The sequence below is a fragment of the Salvia miltiorrhiza genome, chromosome 7 (genome assembly GCF_028751815.1).
Source record: "Salvia miltiorrhiza cultivar Shanhuang (shh) chromosome 7, IMPLAD_Smil_shh, whole genome shotgun sequence".
Taxonomy (NCBI): Eukaryota; Viridiplantae; Streptophyta; class Magnoliopsida; order Lamiales; family Lamiaceae; genus Salvia; species Salvia miltiorrhiza.
Window position 1 is genome coordinate 28,725,995 of NC_080393.1, and position 19,840 is coordinate 28,745,834.

At 41.0% G+C, this 19,840-nt stretch overlaps 2 protein-coding genes across 11 annotated transcripts; both read left to right on the forward strand.

Annotated features, from left to right (window-relative positions):
* The first annotated feature begins 1,729 nt into the window (after window positions 1-1,729).
* LOC130995885 (uncharacterized) lies at window positions 1,730-6,087 on the forward strand. 3 transcript variants are annotated; one of them, XM_057921376.1, is made up of 5 exons: window positions 1,730-2,173; window positions 3,003-3,218; window positions 3,882-3,981; window positions 4,310-5,509; window positions 5,771-6,087. In XM_057921376.1, exons 2-4 carry the CDS (start codon window positions 3,039-3,041, stop codon window positions 4,564-4,566), a joined length of 537 nt encoding a protein of 178 aa, XP_057777359.1. In that variant the 5' UTR covers window positions 1,730-2,173; window positions 3,003-3,038; the 3' UTR covers window positions 4,567-5,509; window positions 5,771-6,087. The 3 variants fall into 3 exon arrangements, with proteins under 3 accessions (XP_057777359.1, XP_057777357.1, XP_057777358.1); XM_057921375.1 differs by having other exon boundaries at window positions 1,731-2,173; window positions 2,961-3,218; XM_057921374.1 differs by having other exon boundaries at window positions 2,961-5,509.
* Window positions 6,088-14,694: 8,607 nt separating this feature from the next.
* LOC130995854 (pentatricopeptide repeat-containing protein At3g50420) lies at window positions 14,695-19,840 on the forward strand. 8 transcript variants are annotated; one of them, XR_009092300.1, is made up of 6 exons: window positions 14,695-16,307; window positions 17,299-17,778; window positions 18,187-18,262; window positions 18,718-18,816; window positions 19,334-19,385; window positions 19,617-19,840. XR_009092300.1 is itself a non-coding variant. In XM_057921300.1 (2 exons), the coding sequence occupies exon 1, from the start codon at window positions 14,772-14,774 to the stop codon at window positions 16,890-16,892; it is 2,121 nt and encodes a 706-aa protein (XP_057777283.1). In that variant the 5' UTR covers window positions 14,696-14,771; the 3' UTR covers window positions 16,893-16,917; window positions 17,299-17,437. The 8 variants fall into 8 exon arrangements, 1 of the variants encoding a protein (XP_057777283.1); XR_009092301.1 differs by having other exon boundaries at window positions 19,625-19,840; XR_009092297.1 differs by adding an exon at window positions 18,341-18,411 and having other exon boundaries at window positions 14,696-17,778.

Here is a 19,840-nt window from a genome sequence, read left to right on the forward strand (position 1 = left end):
CACCGATTAAAATCTTTTATCTACTCCCTCCGTCCCACTGTAAGTGAGACCTTTTTTTTTTGGCACGGGAATTAAGAAATGTGTATTTTGTGTGTAGGTGGAAAAGTGAAAAAGTGTTTAAAGGGAAAAGCTTTTACCCAAAAAGGAAAGAGTCTCACTTACAGTGGGACGCCCAAAATAGAAAGAGTCTCAGATATAGTGGGACGGAGGGAGTATTGTTTTGAAACAATAGGGCCGGATGGCCCTATTGGTGATTGAAACTTAAATTTTGTCCACAAAATTTAAAACATCAATATTTGGCCATCTTTTATGTGCTCTACCTAATTTACCCTTTAACCCAATAGATTCAACAACTTTCTTTGACCCGGATCCAGATTTAGGGATTAACCCATGCCTTGTCTACCCCCAGACCCCCAGACCCCCGACCCCACCCACCCACCCCCACCCCTACCACCCACCCCAAGCCAAAAAAATTTTTTTTTTTTACTTTCCCTGCTTGTCTACCCCCCAGACCCCCGACCCCACCCACCCCCCCACCACCCACCCCCAAGCCAAAAAAAAAATTTTTTTTTTTTACTTCCCCTGCCTTGTCTACCCCCCAGACCCCCGACCCCACCCACCCCCCCACCACCCACCCCCAAGCCAAATTTTTTTTTTTTTTTTACTTCCCCTGCCTTGTCTACCCCCAACCCCCGACCCCACCCACCCCCGACCCCACCCACCCACCCACCCCCCCCCACCACCCACCCCCAAGCCAAATTTTTTTTTTTTTTACTTCCCCTGCCTTGTCTAACCCCCAGACCCCCGACCCCACCCACCCCCCCCCACCACCCACCCCCAAGCCAATTTTTTTTTTTTTTTTCTTACTTCCCCTGCCTTGTCTACCCCCCAGACCCCCAACCCCACCCACCCCCCACCCACCCATCCCCTCACCACCCACCCCATGCCAATAATTTTTTTTTTTTACTCCCACTGCCCTGCCCCCGACCCTAGCCCCCCCACCCACCCCCAAGCCAAAAGGAACTTTTTAAACACTTCCCCTAGGGTTTAGATATTCCATTTAGGGTTTAGATTATCCATTTAGGGTTTAGATTATCCATTTAGGGTTTAAATGTTCCATTTAGGGTTTAGATGATGCTGTTGTTTCTATATTTGTTCTGCATGTTTGGCACTTATGGCACTATTAGTGCCATAAGTGCTAAAAAGACCATTTTACTTTATTTTATTTTGGATTTTCGTTGGCACTTATGGCACTAATAGTGCCATAAGTGCCATAAAATAAAATAATAAAGTAAATTTTTTTGGCTTGGGGGTGGGTGGGGTCGGGGGTCTGGGGGGTAGACAGGGCAGGGGGAGTAAAAAAAAATTTCGTTGGCACTTATGGCACTATTAGTGCCATAAGTGCCATAAAATAAAATAATAAAGTAAAAGTTTTTGGCTTGGGGGTGGGTGGGGTGGGTGGGGTCGGGGGTCTGGGGGGTAGACAGGGCAGGGGGAGTAAAAAAAAAAATCCTTGGCACTTATGGCACTAATAGTGCCATAAGTGCCTAACCCGACCCGCGTGCCTGATCCTACCCGGCACGCGACCCGCGCTCCTGACCCTACCCAGTCCGCCCAATTAAGGGCAAAAACGTCCCAAAGCTATAAAAATGGCCAAAATTTGTGTTTTTTCAATGTGTGGCCATAAATTGTGTTTTATGCTTCATTTTGGCTACTTCAAAATTTTACTCTATTGTTTTTGTGTGTTTCCTTTTCTTTTGTATCCTACATCTCCCCATTCTTCTTCTCTCTCTTTCAGTCTTTCTAACTCACCGGTTCTCTCTCTCTAAAAAAAATCAGGATATCTCTCTGCCTCCTCCCTCCGGCCCTTGCTAAGATCTGGCGTCTCTTTGCCTTCGACCACCCTCATCTCTCTATTCAATTTCTCTCTCTCACTACCCCCCACACCTTGCTCTCTCTCACTTCTCTCGGTCGTCCGGCGAGAAATCGCCGTCACCGCCGCTGCCCGCCTTCTCCGGTTGCGCGTAGCCACGCCCCGATTCGGAGCCTCCGACCCAGCGCTGCAAGCAGCTAGCCTTCTCGGTCGCCCGCCCCGCCTCCTTCGGCCTCGGCGCCTCCGTTCGCTGACTCTCAAGTAGCAGCAGTTTCCAACGCCCAATTTCCGGTATTGCAGGTAAGCCGGCATGCTATTTGTGTATTTTAGATTTTTGAGTTTCCTTTTCGCTGTAAACTGGGGCAAAGTTGTTACTCTTTCTAGAATAAACTTGCCTTGGATGAATGATGAATGTTGGCTTTTATATGTAAGAGCTACTATGATGTGTGGAAACATTGATAGTTAGGTCGTTATATGCATAGCACTTCAAATTTTGGTTTATCTTTAGAACTGTTTTGACACAATAAGGATGGAATGTTCTGCATTGGTAAAAGATGTGCTCATCATCTTTGAAATTAAATGCCAGAATATATTTGAGTTGATTGTACATACAAAATTTCATCACCTAATGTTTTTCTGAAAGAGGAAACGGGAACTTCTTTCTTCAAGCTCAAACAGAGCAGATTCTGTTTTTTGAGTTGTTAATATGAACAATGGCTATTGACCAAGAAACAAAATTCAGCCACACTTTTGCGAATTACACAACAGGTATAAGCTCACACTCTAATGGCGGGAAAATGGCCAAAACATGGTTGCACTTGGCTTTTATATAGATATAGATTTAAATATTGGCTCAACTAGCATTTTCTTACCTTAGGTTTTTGTTATTTTTCTCATATTATAGTGAAATTTTAAATTAAGAATCAAATCTTGGTGATCTTGGATGTGTTCACTGTGAATTTATGACGTATATGATGCAAAGGCGATTTATGATCTTTATTTCTTCGTCTGATTGGTAAAATTTGATAAATGTGAATTTTGAAGTGAAGTTTGAGCTGAGCTAAGTAAATAAAGTTTTATTTTGCAGTGTTTTAACTTTTTTGGAAACCTCTCGTCTTTCCATCATTAGTTGCTCCAAGAAAGCGAAGAAAACAGGGGACACAGGATGAGTGAGATGGATGACATTTCCAAGTCAGGAAGGGTAGTCTTCGTGACTGTTGGAACGACTAGTTTTGATGCCTTGGTTAGAGCTGTAGACAGTCAGGAGGTCAAGGAAGCTCTGTTTAGAAAGGGCTATACCGACCTTGTCATTCAAATGGGCCGAGGGTCTTACATCCCATCTAAGGTAATGTGACGCTTGTTCCTCTGATTAACTTGGTGAATGGAAACATGATCATTTGAATTGAGTTTATTGCATCAAATTCGGTTTTGAGAGCAACCAAGCAATGTGTAGTTGGTGGAGTGAAAAGAGAAGCATAATTGAAAATGAGCTCTGGAATAGTGTCCATATTTTACCTGGGTTGTCCTTGCATTACTGTGAAATTATTACCTTATGCTTGGTTTGTGGTTGGGAGGAGCGTTCTCATCCTCCTTTCGGGCTGCAAATCACCTTTGAGCCAGTTTGTCTATTATGCGTTCCTCTCACCTCTCCTGTTCCTATGCATGTGAGCTTATCTTTAAATTTTTCTGGAAATTTTTGTTCATGGCCTCATGGAATTTATGCTTTTGTTATCCGGTTCCTTTGTGCTTCCCTAAGTCAACGTAGAAACTTTAACTGAGTGTCTAAAACCAAAGTTGGGTTTAACCTAGCTTATCCTGTAGAACAATCTCTTAAATTATTTTTTGTTGCAAGATTCAATAATGTTGGAATAATGCTTCTGCTACCACATCTAGAAAAAGGATATGTTCACTTAGTTAAGACAGATTCCTCTGGTGTCTATCTTGTCCAATTATTCTAAACCTGGCATGCTGTCATTTCTAATCTTAATGCAATGACAACAAATTTCAGTCTACTGGAGAAGATGGGTCCCTATCTGTAGATTATTTCACATTTTCGTCAAGCATAGCTGAGTATTTGAAGTTGGCATCTCTTGTAATCAGTCATGCAGGTAATCTTTGTTTCTTTATATAAAATTCCCAAATGTTATAACTTGTTTTTCTCTCAATTTGTATCCTTTTCCTCTGAGGACTGGCATAGAGGTGAAAAAGAATAACGAGAAGCTATGCCCCCCTCTTTTTTCTCTGCATTTCTCTTACTCTGTTCAGAATTTCTCCATATGTGTTTTGCAAAGGGACAAATTGTGGGCTATTGATGAGTTAATCCATCCATGTAGTGTATCATCAAATCTGTATTCTGAGATGTAGTTTGTGTAATATCCCACCTATATGTTTTAATTTGCACTGCTCCATGTTGCTGAGATTTACTTTGTTTACCAGGTTCTGGGAGCATATTTGAGTCGCTACGACTGAGAAAACCCCTGATCGTAGTCGTGAACGAGGATCTAATGGACAATCATCAAAGTGAGCTTGCTGAAGAACTGGCTGAAAGAAACCATTTGTTCTGCGCTAGACCTCAGACTCTTTATGAGACCATTTCTGCTATGGATCCAAATTCTCTTGTACCTTATCAACCCGGTGATGCTACACCGGTTGCTAAATTTATTAATAGGTTTTTAGGCTTCGAAGATGAATGACTATGAAATGTGACAAAATAGTTTTGGCATCGGCATCAACGCAGATGGCTATCTTTGATCATAGAAGAGAGAACATTGACATCTATATAACATCGTCATGTTGTGCACCTTCTTCATGATACATTATTTCAGACAATTGGAAAACGGAATTAACATTCTTGCTCATACACAATGAAAAGCAGAGAAGATAAAAGTGTAAGAATATCCATAGATGTGTGCAAAATGAACTGTCCCACATATCAACATCAACTGCTTTGACTTGGTTTTTTCTCTTTTACCAAAATTCCTGAAAATGGCTTTCAAGATAATTCCAACAAAATATCTGAAGGTGAGATCTTTTTTGCAGAGGTATGCGTTACATTAATCATATCCTCATAATATAGATAATGCTGCATGAGATGAATATATATGTATATACAAATATACTTGTACCTTGGTTACCATACTGGTTCCAATAAACATGGAAAACAAGGATGTTTCAGAAGAACTAGCCGATTGGCAGCAAGTCGATGGAGAAGGAAATTCCTCCGTCGTTAAAGACGACTTCTTCGCCAAGTCATCAGTTTTTCCACCTGGAAATCATGAAGATTTGCCGATAACTAATCAAGGCGATGAGCATGAGCAGCTGCAGCTGCAGCTACAGGGACCAGTCCATACGCCACCCCCGGCAGCTAGTGGTGGTGATGGGGTAAGGAAGTGGATGAGACTGCATGTGGGAGCTCTGCAAACTGGGATTCTTTGGATTTTTGGTAGGTTGAGGTACTGTGTTACTTGTAGAGTTGGGGTGTGGTCTTTTGCATGGATAGCAGGTGGAGTTGCTGCTGCCGCTGCCGCGTTGCTGCTCTCCTTGTGGCAGGGGAGACTTCTGATGTGGTGGCAGAGGCGGTTGCGGATAGACAGCAGCAAGAAGAGACTCATGGCTGTCATAGATGAAAAGGACAAGGTTTGGATTTATGTTACATTTCTTGGCCTTTAACTTCTCATTCTTGGTTTGAGTAACAGAACAAATTTTGTTGTTTATTTCCTTAGTAGTTCATTAATAGGGAAATAAACAAATTTTTGGATTGTTGTAGGAAAATCAGTGTGATAGGGAATGAGAAATATATAAAAGAAAAAAATGCAGTTTGTTGAATATGTAGATGTACATTTTTAATTTCCTGTTTTAAAGATTTAAGAATACTAATCTTTGGCTGCAATTCTGCAGAAAATCAACCAACTACTACTCCAGATTGCCCAAACGAACGAAATGTTACTAGCACGACGGAGGGTTCCTGTTATTCGACTGAAATGACACGACGAGCAAAGGAAAGATTGTTCATAACAGCGCATTGTCTCTGTCTTCTAGGATATGATACAAAGGTGTGGCTGTCAAAATAGTAAATTTTGTGTTGTGTAAGGTGATCTTATACCCTAGTGCTGTATCCAGTTTGATACTTGACTATATTTGTATTGAGAAAACAATGTGTTGCTCAGTATGCTCCAAAACAACAATAACAGAAGCCCTATATATATATGTTCAAATGGCCTACTTATCTCATTTCTGATTCCTCAAATGGTGGCCTGCCCTTTAAATTCTGTGTCAGAACCCTCCCATGCCTTGTCTCCGTGTCGAGAGACCACGCCGGAGTTTAAAGCAATCCAAGATTTCTCATCAACCAGCAGATTTGGATATGTTGTAGCCTTGATACTTGGAAAATGGACTTCAAAAAACACACGAGTACTATCCATTCCATTTCTGGATGTGGAAGCATCAGCTTCCTAATCCCAATAACCAGACATCTCTTCATCAAAATAGGCCATGTTGTACACTATCTCAATGCTCTGGATTCCCCAGTAATCAATCTTGTTCTTGATAGACTTCAAGCAAGGTCCTCGAAAAACTGGGATTTTGTTGGAGAAACTCCTGTCTCTGACCATCCCAGTTGCTGATCTTGGGGCCTAAAGTGTACGTGTGGTTTGGTGTGATCAAAGGTGTGGTGTCTTTGTCGTTGGATCGGATTTTGGGCTATGAACCATTCGTCTCTTCCACGTAGTTTGTGATCAAGGTATCTGACAAGGAGGAAGGCCGTGAGCTGTGAATGGTGCTTCTGAAGATAAGAACAGTGACCAAAGCACAAAGGATTGTGAGCTTGAGGTTAGTGCTTCTTTGGCTGCCTCAGGTGGCGGTTGTGCCACCGTGTGTTGTGCTGGCCGGGAAAGACGGCTGAGGTGGAGGAGGAGACACCCTTGAGACTCCTGATCAAACTATGTGTGGTCTCCTAAGCAATGTGTGAAGGTGTAATGATATGAAAGTGTGATAGAAATGTGAATGTATGTGAATTGAACCAAAATCATGAATTGTAAAGTTGACAGGTTAACTTGTAGTGATGGATGTGTGCTTCCATTCAATGAGATGAATTGAAACACCAAAATAATAAAGAATAATTCACAAATTGATATTATGAAAAATAAAAACTAAAAAGATATAGTATAAGTTTAAAGAAAAAATAAAAATTAAAAAATAAAAAACTAAATTTATTCAAAAAAAGAGAAGAGCTGAGAGATTTTTCTGAAGTTTTAATCTTTAAATAAATACATATGACTTTTACATTTTAAAGGGTAAATGTCACTTTCTGTCTCATCGTTTGGCCGAATTATCGATTATGTCTCAACTTTCCGATATTATCAAATTGGTACTCAATCTAGCAACATTTTTTTTTAATTGTGTCCCCTAAAATTTTTTCGACGCTCAGAAATTGACGTGGAATGTCGGAGTTTGATTACGTGGAATTATTTATAAAAAAAATACGTAATTCAGCACGGTGTTGTCTTCTTAAATCTACCTTCATTGTTCTGGGATGCCATTTGTGAGAAAATCTTAAAACCCTAGGTTCAGAAATTGAAAATCACAGGAATTGTTCATGCGCAAACTGAAGAAGAAGAAGAAGGACGTCGTCGTAGTTCATCTCGTTGCCAGCAAAGAATGGAGAATTCTTTTCATGTTCTCCGTTTTCTGCTGCAGAACTGACTCCACCTGCAGTCCTGCACTCGACACTCTCTTCGGCTCGTCGGGTGCGATTTTCATAGGCGTTGGCGAGGTGCTCTGCATGTCGGAGCGGGTGAAGCCGAAGTCCTTGCTGTCAGATTTGACAGAGTTCTCCTTGTCTTTGGTTCTGTCGCCGGAGTCTTGATCCAGCGTCGGAAGGCCCTGCTTGGGCTTCCAGACGGCGACGGTCATGGATTGGAAGAATCCATTCTTCCCTGTCTTTGGCCCTACGCATGTATTCCCCATCCAACTGCTATAGTATCGATCTGTAGAAATCCCTAAACTCTTTTGAATTTCACCATTTAAACATGCCCTAATTGATCCTATCCACCACGAATCAGCCCCAATTTCTCGCGACTTCCATCAATCGTCGACTGGATTGATTTCTTCGATTTTAACCTAAATTCTTTAAGCTTTTCTTCTTTCGACTGGAGGGAGCGAGTACCAGTTTCAGTTAGGGATGGCAATTTACCCGCGGGTAATGGATACCCGCCAAAACCCGAACCTATTAGGGTGGGTTTGAGAGACATTTGATATCCACGGATAGTTTCGTGATTGCAATTCACTATCCATTTAGTTCGTGGGTATGAGTTTGAATACTTACTATCCATACCCGCGAAACTCGTTTACCCATGAAAAATATCCGCAAAAATACCCGCCAATTACCCGTGAAATACCCGTCAAATACCCACAAAAAAATCCTAAAAATATGGCTTTTAATATACATTTGAGATATGGGCCAACATATCATATCTAAAAAAAATGCCCAAACAGAATCTAAAGCCTAAGGCCCAACTAATTCAGCCGTTTCCTCCAAGGATCCAACCTAAACATAAGCCCAAACCAAAATTCCCCTAACACATCAGTTCAGCCGTTTTTTCCTCCTAACTCTTAAGAAACAACTTTCCACCGATTACAGGCTTTCCAGACCCAATTTGGATTTAAACTTGTTATTTGTGGATTTCAACATGGATGAAAAATATGAATTTGAACTATGTTATTTGTGTTGATTTATTATTATTATTATTTTGTATTAAATTTGTTATAAATTTATAATTAAATTTTATTTCGCAGGTATCCAATGGATAGTGGGTGGCGGGTATCCGGCGAATAGTGGGGGGTATTCGACGGATAACGGGTGGCGGAAACCCGGCAGATAACGGGTGGCGGATACCCGACAGGCAGCGGGTATCCGCGGGTGGCGGGATTGGATACTATTTGATATCCATGGATAGTTTCGTGGTTAAAAACCACTATCCATTTAGTTCGTGGGTATGAATATGGATAGTCATTATCCGTACCCGTTGTACCCGATTGTCATCCCTAGTTTCAGCTTTGATTTGAGATTTTTGTTAAAAACTTGAGACGGCGCCGTTTAGATGCCACATGCTTTTTTTTTGGAGGAATAATGCCACATAAGTATTATGTTGTTTTTTTGTTTAAGAATAATAGTGCTAGCAATTCCAAATGGATTAATAAGTCCGCGTAATCAAACTTCCGCGTTTCACGTCAATTCTCGAGTGTCGAAATTTTTTTAGGGGACACAATTAAACAATGGTTGCTAGGTTGGGTACCAATTTGATAATATCGAAAAGTTGGGACATAATCGATAATTTGGTCAAACGATTTGACAGAAAGTGACATTTACCCCATTTTAAATTCAATATTTACATAACATACATATCAAATTAAAGCACTTGCCATGATCTTTAATTTAATATGTGTACCAAAATTTTTATAATTAGACGAATTTCACAAATTTTGGTCTCCTATGAGTCTGTGTGTATAGGTGAGACGGATTTAACCTGACACAATCGAAGGGCGCCAACACAACGGGGCTGTGAGGGGAGGGCACTGTCGCGGGCGCGGGGTAGAGGATGGGGGTGGGCCTGGCAGAACATCAAGGGCGCGGGCGCAAGCGCGAAGGTAAAGGTGAAGTGTAGTTATTTTGATCGAGTAATTATTTTTGTATGAAAAAGTATTTATTGATATAAATAAAAGTAATTTTTCTTTCATGTCGATTATTACTTTTTTTTTATCACAAATTCACAATAATAAGAGTGGATTTTTAAAATAACCATTTTGGAATAGTAAATTTAAAAAATACCCACTAAGATAAAAAAAATTTAAAAATTAGTCACACTTACCATTTTACCATTGCATATAAAAATTACCCGCGAATTCACAACTATCATTAATTTTGGTTGTGTATTTAAGCTTTAAAACCCGAATTCACAACTGAATAACTAGTATTGATTGTGAATTCAAGTTTTAAAGTTTGAATTCGCAACTATAAATAGTGTTAGTCGTGAATTCGCGTGAATTCACAATTAAAAATATTGCTAGTCGTGAATTCAAGTTTTAAAGTTTGAATTCACAACTAGAAATATTTTTAGTTGTGAATTCAAGTTTTAAAGTTTGAATTCACAACTAGAAATATTGTTAGTTGTGAATTCAAGTTTTAAAAATCAAATTCACGACTAACATTATTTCTAGTTGTGAATTTAAATTTTAAAATTTAAATTCATAACCAGCAATAGAGTTAGTTGTGACTTCATCAAACTGGTTGTGAATTCTAGTTTTAAAACTCGAATTCACAACCAAAATAACTAGTTGTGAATTCGAGCTTTTAAACTCAAATTCACAACCAACACTAAAGATACAATTGTGAATTGATCGAGTTGATTGTGAATTCATAAATTTGGTTGTGAATTCCACATCCTAACTCTTGAGAGTCAATAGATTTGGGAGCAAGATGCACATTTGTTCAAACCAGAGAGATTTGCAGAGGGCATCGCCACAGCTACCAGGAAACACAATCTAACATATTGCATTTTGAGTGGCTATAAAACCCAAAGCAATATGCACTGACCATATTGACCGCGATTAAGCAATCTGCTAGTTGCATTTTGAGTGGTCATGGTGCCAAGTCACCATTATTGAAATTGGCCACCGATTGTTCTCACCTAAACTTCGTCCGATATAATAATCGATAGCTGTAAAATCTATTCACTTTCAACTTCTTCTCCAATGGCGAATCGCGATTCTTCTCCTCATCCCTATCCAACACCTAGCTGCTGACTTCCACCGCCACACTACACGGCACAACAATGACGATAAATCAATTGCTAAATCAATGCGGATGCGATAGGATCTGGTGGAGAAGGGCGATGAGGTGGTGCTGGCTACGTTCGGAGACGCCGGCGTCGATTCGCCAGAGATGAGGGGGCAGGCGGCGATTCACCGGAGTTGGGTGGGGAGATTTCTGGAATTGAGCGCATTAGAGAGAAAGAGAGAGATTGAATGAGAGGTGAGAGAGACGTATAGAGAGATAAGTGGAAGAAAAAATGGGTAATTTTTTAATTTTAATCTTAGGGGCAGTTTAGTCATTTAATACAAAAAATGGGTAATTTTTAAAAAAATTATTTGAGTAGATGAATTTTAAATTTACTAAAAAAAATGGCTACTTTCATATATTCACTCCAATAATAATTACTTCGAATAATTCATAGTTTTTAACTAGTCCTGACCGATAGAGTAGTGGAAGATGCGGCCACAGAGCGAAGGGCACGGCGGGAATGTACTTATTTTGGTCAAGTAATTATAAGAAAATATGCACTCATATAGTCATATTGAGCAATGAAACTCAATTTTTGGTTACTCATCTAAAAACACAAATTATGATAATTTTTTACAATTTTGACCCAAAATACCCTTATCTGCACGCCCCTTTTCTCCCTCGCTCACTGTCCCGTTGGGCGACTACTGGCACAATTGGTACTAATTGTGCTAAGTGTACCTAATCAGTGGTGGCCAAAACATTAGTATCGGTACCGATATCAATTTTTAATCGGGTACCTAAATCGGGTATTCAAATACCTTAAATTACCCGGTTAAATCATGCACATGGTTTGTGTTCTCCAATACTCTAATGACTGATAGAAGATGCCATTGCTGTGGAAAAATCATGGGTATAATTATCATAATAGAAAGGCACATAACTGTAAAATATATTAGTAAGAGAAGTCAAAATTACAGAATTACTATTCACAAAAACTACACAAGCTATACATTTAAATATTTGATTAAACATAAATGATTAAAACTAACTTTTATAGAGTAGAGTTACACGTTCAGATTCTCTTCCAACTACATTTCATCTAAATGTCCAAGAATGATATATTCAAAAACACCATCATCAGGCAATGCCGCAGTCGACAGACCAGACAAGAACTCCACAGGAAAAACAGTAACTTGCAGTTCACAAAAGCTACAAATATGTATTAATTTTAATCAGGTATACTCGATACTCGATCGGGTATATTCGATACCCTGATTTCCAACGCACTCTAATTCTCGGTACCGATCTAATACCCTAATTTTTCAAGTATCGTATACTCAATACCCGATCGAATTCGGATCGGTATCGGTACTATCCGATACCCGATCCTAATCTTTCCACCCCTATACCTAATGAATGATACAATTAACACTAATAGTGCCATTTATACCAACTGCCAGAGGCCGCGCCCTTTCTCTTAGAACAATTGACATTAGTTGTGCCAAGTGTACCTAATGAATGATATAATTGATATTAATAGTGTCATTTGTATCATCATAATCCGCGAGACCAACTCGACCCGAAGCTCAACTCGCGCGCGTAACCTTAACCCAGTCCGCCTAATTAAAGGCAAAATAGTTCTAAAACGTTAAAAATGGCCAAAATTGATGTTTTATAGATGAGTGACCAAATATTGAATGTCATTGTTCAATATGACTATTTCACAAATTAATTTTAATTAGTAATTATTATATAAAAAATAAGGGTTAATTACGCCAAAAATCATGAACTTTGGGCCAATTTTCAAACTTGCCATGAACTTTTTTTTTTTAATCAAAAATTCCCTGAACTTAAGGGGTTGACCAATTTTTCCATGCTTTACCTCCGAGCTGACATGTCGCCTACGTGGTAATACCGAGCTGATGTGGCACGTACTTGGAAAAACAATAAACAAAAAAATAAAAAAATTCATTATTCCCCCCCTCCCCCTTCTCCAAGTCGGCCGGTGGACCACTGCCAAAGGACCGCCGCTTCCTTCCTCTGGCGAAGCAGCGCCGAGGAATACCACCTCCGCCTTCCTCCTTCTCGCGCCGTTCCAGACCTCACGCCGCCTCTCACAATCACCAGATTAGTCGCCTTCCTCTTTCGCCACATCGAACCCCCTCTACCGCCCTCTCTCTCTCCACCGCCCTCCACCATCACCATCACCAGATCCGCCGCCGCCAACCACTCACGCAGATCCATCGTTCAACCGCCCTTTCTCTTTCCACCGCCCTCCACCACCATCATCACTAAATTCCATCAACACCAAATTCACGCAGCAGCAGCTCCAATTTGCGGCGGCGACGTCAATTCTAGGAGAGAGAGAGAGAGACAACACACAGAGTCTGGTGGGGTAGGGCAGCGGAGGCGGCGACAGAGGGCGCTGGAGAAGACGCGGGGGAGGGCGGTGGAGAAGGTGGCAGATCTATGATGGTGGTGGGGGAAGGCGGTAGAGGAAGAGGTGTGGTAGTGGGGGAGGGCAGCGGAGGGAGCTGGAGAAGACGCGAGGGAGGCACGAACTGAGGGCAGAGCAGAGCTATCTCTGGCAGAGTCGGCAGAGCAGACGCGGGCAGAGCTATCTCAAGCAGAGCAGAGTCGGCAGAGCTGCCTCTGGCAGCACTGCACTCTGGCAAGGCTTAGTCAGCTCTGGAATTGAAGAATACTTTGCTCTAGAATTAAAGAATACTTAGTCAGCTCTGGAATTGAAGAATTCTCCAATCCAGAAGTTCAATTTTTCATCTTCGTCATCTTCAATTTTAGGCTTTACTTCAGGATCTACCCACTCAAAGAAGCTACATTGTTTCTTCTTCCCCAAACATCCATCGCCGCCGTCAACTTCTTCTCCCTCAAAAAATCTTCTTCTTCCCCAGATCTCGCGCCGCCTAGGTTTGCGCCCCCTTTCGCGCTGCGCCACCACTTGACCTCGCGCCGCCTAGGGCTAGGGTTGCGCCCCCTTTCGCACGGCGCCGCCTTTCATCGCTCTAGCGAGATTAAGGAATGAGAGATTTGGGAAACTAGGGCTCTGCAAAACTGAGGGCAGGGGCGGTCCGGTGGGAGGCTCTTCGCCGGAGTTCAGAGAGGAGAAGACGGGGGCTAGAATTTGAGGTAAAACGACGTCGTTTTACGCCCAACTAAACGACGTCGTTTTGGTTCCCGTCCGGCGGTGCCATATCATTTTTCAGGACACTAAAAAATGCCATGTCAGCACTCAATTTGGGGATTTTCGAAAATCATGGAAAAATTGTTCAACCCCTTAAGTTCAGGGAATTTTTGATAAAAAAAAAAAAAAAAAGGTTCATGGCAAATTTGGACATCCGACCAAAATTCATGATTTTTGGCGTAATTAACCCAAAAAATAACTATTGATATAAATAAAGGCAATGTTTTAAAAGTATATTATTTTTTCATCACAATAATAATTAATTTGAATTATTTGATCGGCCCGACTCGCGCTCCAGCCGTAACCCCACCCATCTCATTATTACATGTAGGGGTGTAAATGAGCCGAGTCGAGTCGAGTATTGACATACTCGAGCTCGAGCTCGGTCTATATGTATCAAGCTCGAGCTCGAGCTCGACTCGCTCGAGTTTGAGATTTTTGAGCTCGAGCTCGACTCGATTGCATATTCGATGAGCTCGAGCTCGACTCGGTTCGACTCGATTATTGAATCTTAATCGAACTCGAGCTCGTTTAGGCTCGGTGAGCTCGAGCTCGTTTAAGCTCGTCTCATACATGCTTCAACAAATTGTATATATTATGAGCTATATTAGTAATTAAGCTATAATATAGGGATAAAATCATAATTTGTTTGAAAGCTCGATTAGGCTCGCGAGCCTAACGAGTCGAGTATGGTGAAACTCGAACTCGGGCTCGATACCTAGTCGAGTAGCTCGAGCTCGAGCTCGACTCGACTTATACCGAGTCGATTTCGAGTAATTTTCGAGTCGATCCCGAGTAGCTCGCGAGCTAGCTCGACTCACTTACACCCCTAATTACATGAGTACATTGGGTGTGACAAGAGAATTTGTGTATTATAGATGTCTGGCTAGAGAATAAAGCAAATAATCAGACATTTTATGCCACCTTCATCTTCCCACCTCCTCCGGAAATGCGCCGCCGCGACCTCCCTCCGAGAAGCCCGGCGCCTCCACGCCCTCCTTCTCACCACCGCACACCCACCAACGCAAACCCCCCTATTCCTACACAACAACATCCTCTCAATGTACGCTCGCTGCGGATCTTTCGCGGACTCCCACCTCCTGTTCGACAAAATGCCTCGAAGAAACGTCGTCTCTTACAACACCCTGATCGCCGCCTACTCTCGTAGACCTCATCACGCCCATTTGGCGTTTCAGCTGCTTGATCAATTAGCGCACGAGAGCCACGTGCCGAATGGGTCCACCATCACTAGTCTTTTGCAGGCTTCGGCTGCGGTTGGCGACGTGGTTCTTGGCTCTTCATTGCATGCTCATTGCGCCAAAACTGGATTATTGGATAATATACGCGTTCAGACATCGTTGCTTGGGATGTATTCGAATTGTGGGGTTGTCGATTGTGCTAAGAAAGTCTTCACCGCAATGAAGGATAAAGATTGCATAGCTTGGACCTCGATTATATCGGGCTATGTGAAGAATGGGAAGATATTGGAGAGTCTTGAACTCTTACAGAATATGTTAGAGGATGATGTTCAACCAAATTCATTCACATACTCATTGGTGTTGAATGCTTGTGCCAAGTTGCAAGATTATGAAAGCGGGAAATGTGTTCATGCTCAAATTCTTTTATCTGGCACATGTGTTGATTTACCTCTGCATAACACAATGCTGGATATGTATTGTAGCTGTGGCGACACGCGTTCAGCTTTTGATGTCTTTCTGAGAATCGGGAGTCCTGATTTGGTTTCTTGGAACTCAATGATTGGTGGATTTGCAGAGAATGGAGATGGAGAGAAGGCGATGGAGATGTTTGTTCAACTGAGGCAAGCGTGCTCTGTGAAACCCGATGAGTATACTTTTGCAGCGGTTATTGGTGGTACTTGCAGTTTCCCTGCTTGCGACTATGGAAGGCCGCTTCATGCTCAAACTGAGAAAGCGGGGCTTATGAGTAGTGCATATATTGGGAGCTCACTCTTGTCCATGTACTTCAGTAATGATGATTCAGCGTCAGGTCATAAGATTTTCAGCTCTTTTGAACATAAAGATGCTGTTCTTTGGACTGACATGATCGCTGGGCATGTTAGAAAAGGTGAGAGCGAGGGTGCGCTGAGTCTATTCCATGAAATACTGAAGGAAGGTTTTTCTCTAGACAGTTTCATTCTTAGTAGTGTCTTGGCTGCGTGTGCTGATCTTGTGACTTTAAGACAAGGGGAAATGATCCATTCTCTGGTGTTGAAAACTGGAAATGATGCTGAAGTTTGTGTGCACAGCAGTCTGGTTGATATGTATGCTAAAAACGGGGAGCTCAGCTCTGCTGCATATACATTTTCTTGCCTGCCTAAATGCGATTTGATGTGCTGGAACTCGATGCTTACTGGATACGGTCACCATGGGAAGGCAAAGAAGGCGTTTCAAGTCTACTTCAAGATGCTGAAGCATGGCCTGAACCCAGATCAGGTCACATTCCTTTCTCTTCTAGCTGCTTGTAACCATTGTGGCTTGGTAGACGAATCTAGATTCTTCTGGAGGAATATGAAGGAGCGCCATTTCAGACCGGGGCCTAAGCACTATTCGTGCATCATCAGCTTGTTGAGCCGAGCTGGGCTGTGGGAGGAGGCCGAGGAGATGATTGCTGAATCACCTTTTGCAGATGATTACATGGAGTCGTGGAGAAGTGTTCTGAGCTCGTGCATCAAGAACGGGAATCTGAGAGAGGGCATCCATGCTGCGGAACAGATCTTGAACGCGAATGCAGAAGACAGTGCAGCGAGTGTACTGCTTACTAAGTTGTATGCTGCAGCAGGGAGGTGGGGCGATGTTGTGGAGACCAGGAGAAAGATGAGGAAGTCGATGCTAGAGAAAGACCCCGGCTTGAGCTGGATTGAAGTTCGGAATAGTGTTCGTGTGTTCTCTTCTGGGGAGAAATCACAGTTGCAACTCGGTGAAGTTGAGGATGAGTCGAGTAATCTGCTGGGGAACATGATGTTAACCGTAGCTGACGAAATAAGACAACGGATATTCGTTGAGCAAATAGAAGGATAGATTTGACTGAAGAGAATGAGGATTGGTAATGAAGGAATGAAATACAAATAGAAGGGATTATGTATTAGACGCAATGCGATTTTTGGGATCCTGAGTGAATGAAATAGAGAAAACCTGAAACTGAGAAGCGGGAAAGGCATAAAATTCAGAATCCCAATGAAACAAGTTTCTGAGCTCAACTTGGAAATATACATGTTAAGTCAAGACAAATAAGATGGATAGTAACAGTGGTGGTTCATAAATTAATCAACCTTCTAAATATAGCAATCTTGCCCTAAAGGATAGATTTCTATAGACTTACTTGCTTTTGCTAGACTGCTGCTGTGTTATTTGCAACTGCTTTGCGCTTCTTCTTTTTAATTGTATACCTGGCTCCCTTAAGCTGCTCTTTCTAATGCTTATGTAGGTGGAAAGTATTCATCAGTACATTAAATCTATGAGAACAGCATATCTTGCTGACCAACGCCATCGAGGAGATGAGAATATAGGAGGGAAACAGCGAAACAGGAGGCTGCGGCTCGAAGGGTTCATCCAATTATACATTTATCTAATGTTCCGCAACCATCTGGTCAAGCTACTGGACTCTTAGCCTTGTCAGCAGCAACAGGAGCATCGGCTTCGACAAACCCGTCAAGCTCCACTACTGTACCAGCATCAAGTGGAAGTGGATCTCTGTTCTTTTCTACTCCTGCTGTTGCCTCATCAACACCCTCTTTGTTCTCAACCCCCACCAGTTCAGCTCCATTCTCATCTTTGTTAGGAACTGCTGCTTCACAGTAATCACCTTTTAGTTCCTTGGCTGCTTCATCATCTGCATTTGGTATTTCCACTCCCATTAGTTCAATCCCTGCTGGAGCCTCAACATTTTCAACACCTTTTGCTACAGGTGAGGTATCACATTTTACTAGGTATTGAAAATCTATAAATGCCAAAATGGATAATGAATAGGAGAACAAGGAATGGGAAAAAAACGTCAATCCTTTTATAATTTTTTTTTAACTGCTAAAACTAATTCTTTCAAATGTATGTCCATTTGCTGCTATTGTTATTGCTGGATACTATAAATTAGCTAGCCAACGTATAATATGATGTTTCGTTTGTTTAGTATGACACAAGGGGCCTAGGAGGCATATCATTGTTAAAGTGGTCTCCCTCGGGAGATTATTTCTTTTCTGCAAAATTGTACTGTAAATTACCACTTACCATCTAAATTGATTTGCATCTTATTTACTTTCTGAGGATACACATTATGCTATCAATAAATAACCATTTAGAGTGGCCTTTTATGATGCAGTGATGGAACATTTTATCTCTGGGAGACAAACACTTGGCCATTTGAACCATGGTCCTCAAAGAATGGGTTTGTCACGGTTCGTGGATAACCTGGTTTCTAAACTAGTGATAATTTATCAGTTTTATCTATTCACAGAATTCATGTGTTTGTGCAGCTTCTTGTCTGCCCCCACCCCCACTTTGCCCCCCTTTTAAGCATTTCTTTTATGGAAAGCCTTGTACTCAGGTGACTGATGTTCAAAGTCTGGGTTAGTGAAAAAAGTTATTTACACGCTCTGGATTAGAAAAATTTAAATGAACATAGTATTTTAGTTTTAGTTTCCAGCTGACAAGCAAACATAAAAATGACATGTTGCCTTGGGCCGCTTTTCTGCATCTGTGCTTTTATGTGATTAATTAAGATAGTGGAGCGCTGCACCTATATATGGATTCTTTTTGTCTTGTTTATGATCTTAAATGATCATATTCTTATTGCTGGAGAAATTTGGCTTGTAAATTATTGTCTGATTCTTCATCTAATTGTTGATGATAGGGAGCAACATGGGTCCAAATGGCTGTATGGTACTTCTTTCTTTTTCGGAGTCATCACCATTATGTTCCATTCACTTTACATCCAAACCTCCGTCGCTAGGTATGTAACATATCCTGCTTTTGATCTGTTTTGTTAATGTTTGTTCTATTATTCTGCTTGAATGAAATTCACGGATACGTGGCTTTCAGTTAGATATCAGCACCAGATTTTGTCGAAAGGTTTACTGGTTCTGTGCATTGATTGTAATATTAAAACGATGAGCATTTAACAAATGTTTGCAGATAAGTTGTCTCATACATATCTGTGATTATGTGATGTTACCATCTCTAAGATAAATGGATAATAAACTTTGGCATAAAATTTATTATTTTGAGTTTCACCATTGCAAACAAATATTGAGCTTCCAGAATGCTTTCTGTTCCTTAATCTGAAGATTCTTTTTTTTTTTCGTATTATAAATCTTTGGACATTTTCTGACAGACATGCAAATGTGGTCTCTTGGTTTCTGTTGGGTAGCTTCCCTAACTTTCCAAGATATATTTTGAGATGACATTTTAATCATATTTGATCGAATGTCTTCATATTCTTTGACTTTTAACCTCATTTTGATCTTCAGATGCACATCTTATACCAGTTGAATTGCCAGAGATAAAATTGTTGACCGACAGGTAGAGAAATCTTTTAACTTAGCTGTAAGATGTACTCGCCATATTCTCTGGTTATATTTGTACTGAGATATTGCTTCACATAATTTGGCTTTATATTTGTACATGTATACTTGAAGCTTGAAGGTCATGCTGTCACTAAATTTGACTGATCGTTTACTATCTTTATATCATTATTCTGCAGCCAGGTCATTGAGAAGATAGTATTGTCTTGATTGTTGTTATTGACTTTAGTTTTGCAGGTTATATGATCGATGCTAGCTTGGATATAAAGTGGAAAAATGCCTTATATAGTTGTTCAAGAACTTATTGGTAGACAAATTTTGAAACTTTGTTATATTTTAATGATGTTAAATTCATGTTTAAAACATGTTTCATGACATTTTAGATTATTGTAAATTTGTAATGAATGTTGATTATGGTAATGCGTAATTTTGACATACTTTGTATATTATTTA

Bases quoted from the DNA above. Each gene is read 5' to 3' on its own strand.
- LOC130995885 (XM_057921374.1), top strand. From the start codon at position 5,027: ATGGAAAACAAGGATGTTTCAGAAGAACTAGCCGATTGGCAGCAAGTC. The intron at 5,510-5,770 runs GTTTGGATTTAT...GCAATTCTGCAG, and splicing joins TCATAGATGAAAAGGACAAG to AAAATCAACCAACTACTACT.
- LOC130995854 (XM_057921300.1), top strand. From the start codon at position 14,772: ATGCCACCTTCATCTTCCCACCTCCTCCGGAAATGCGCCGCCGCGACC.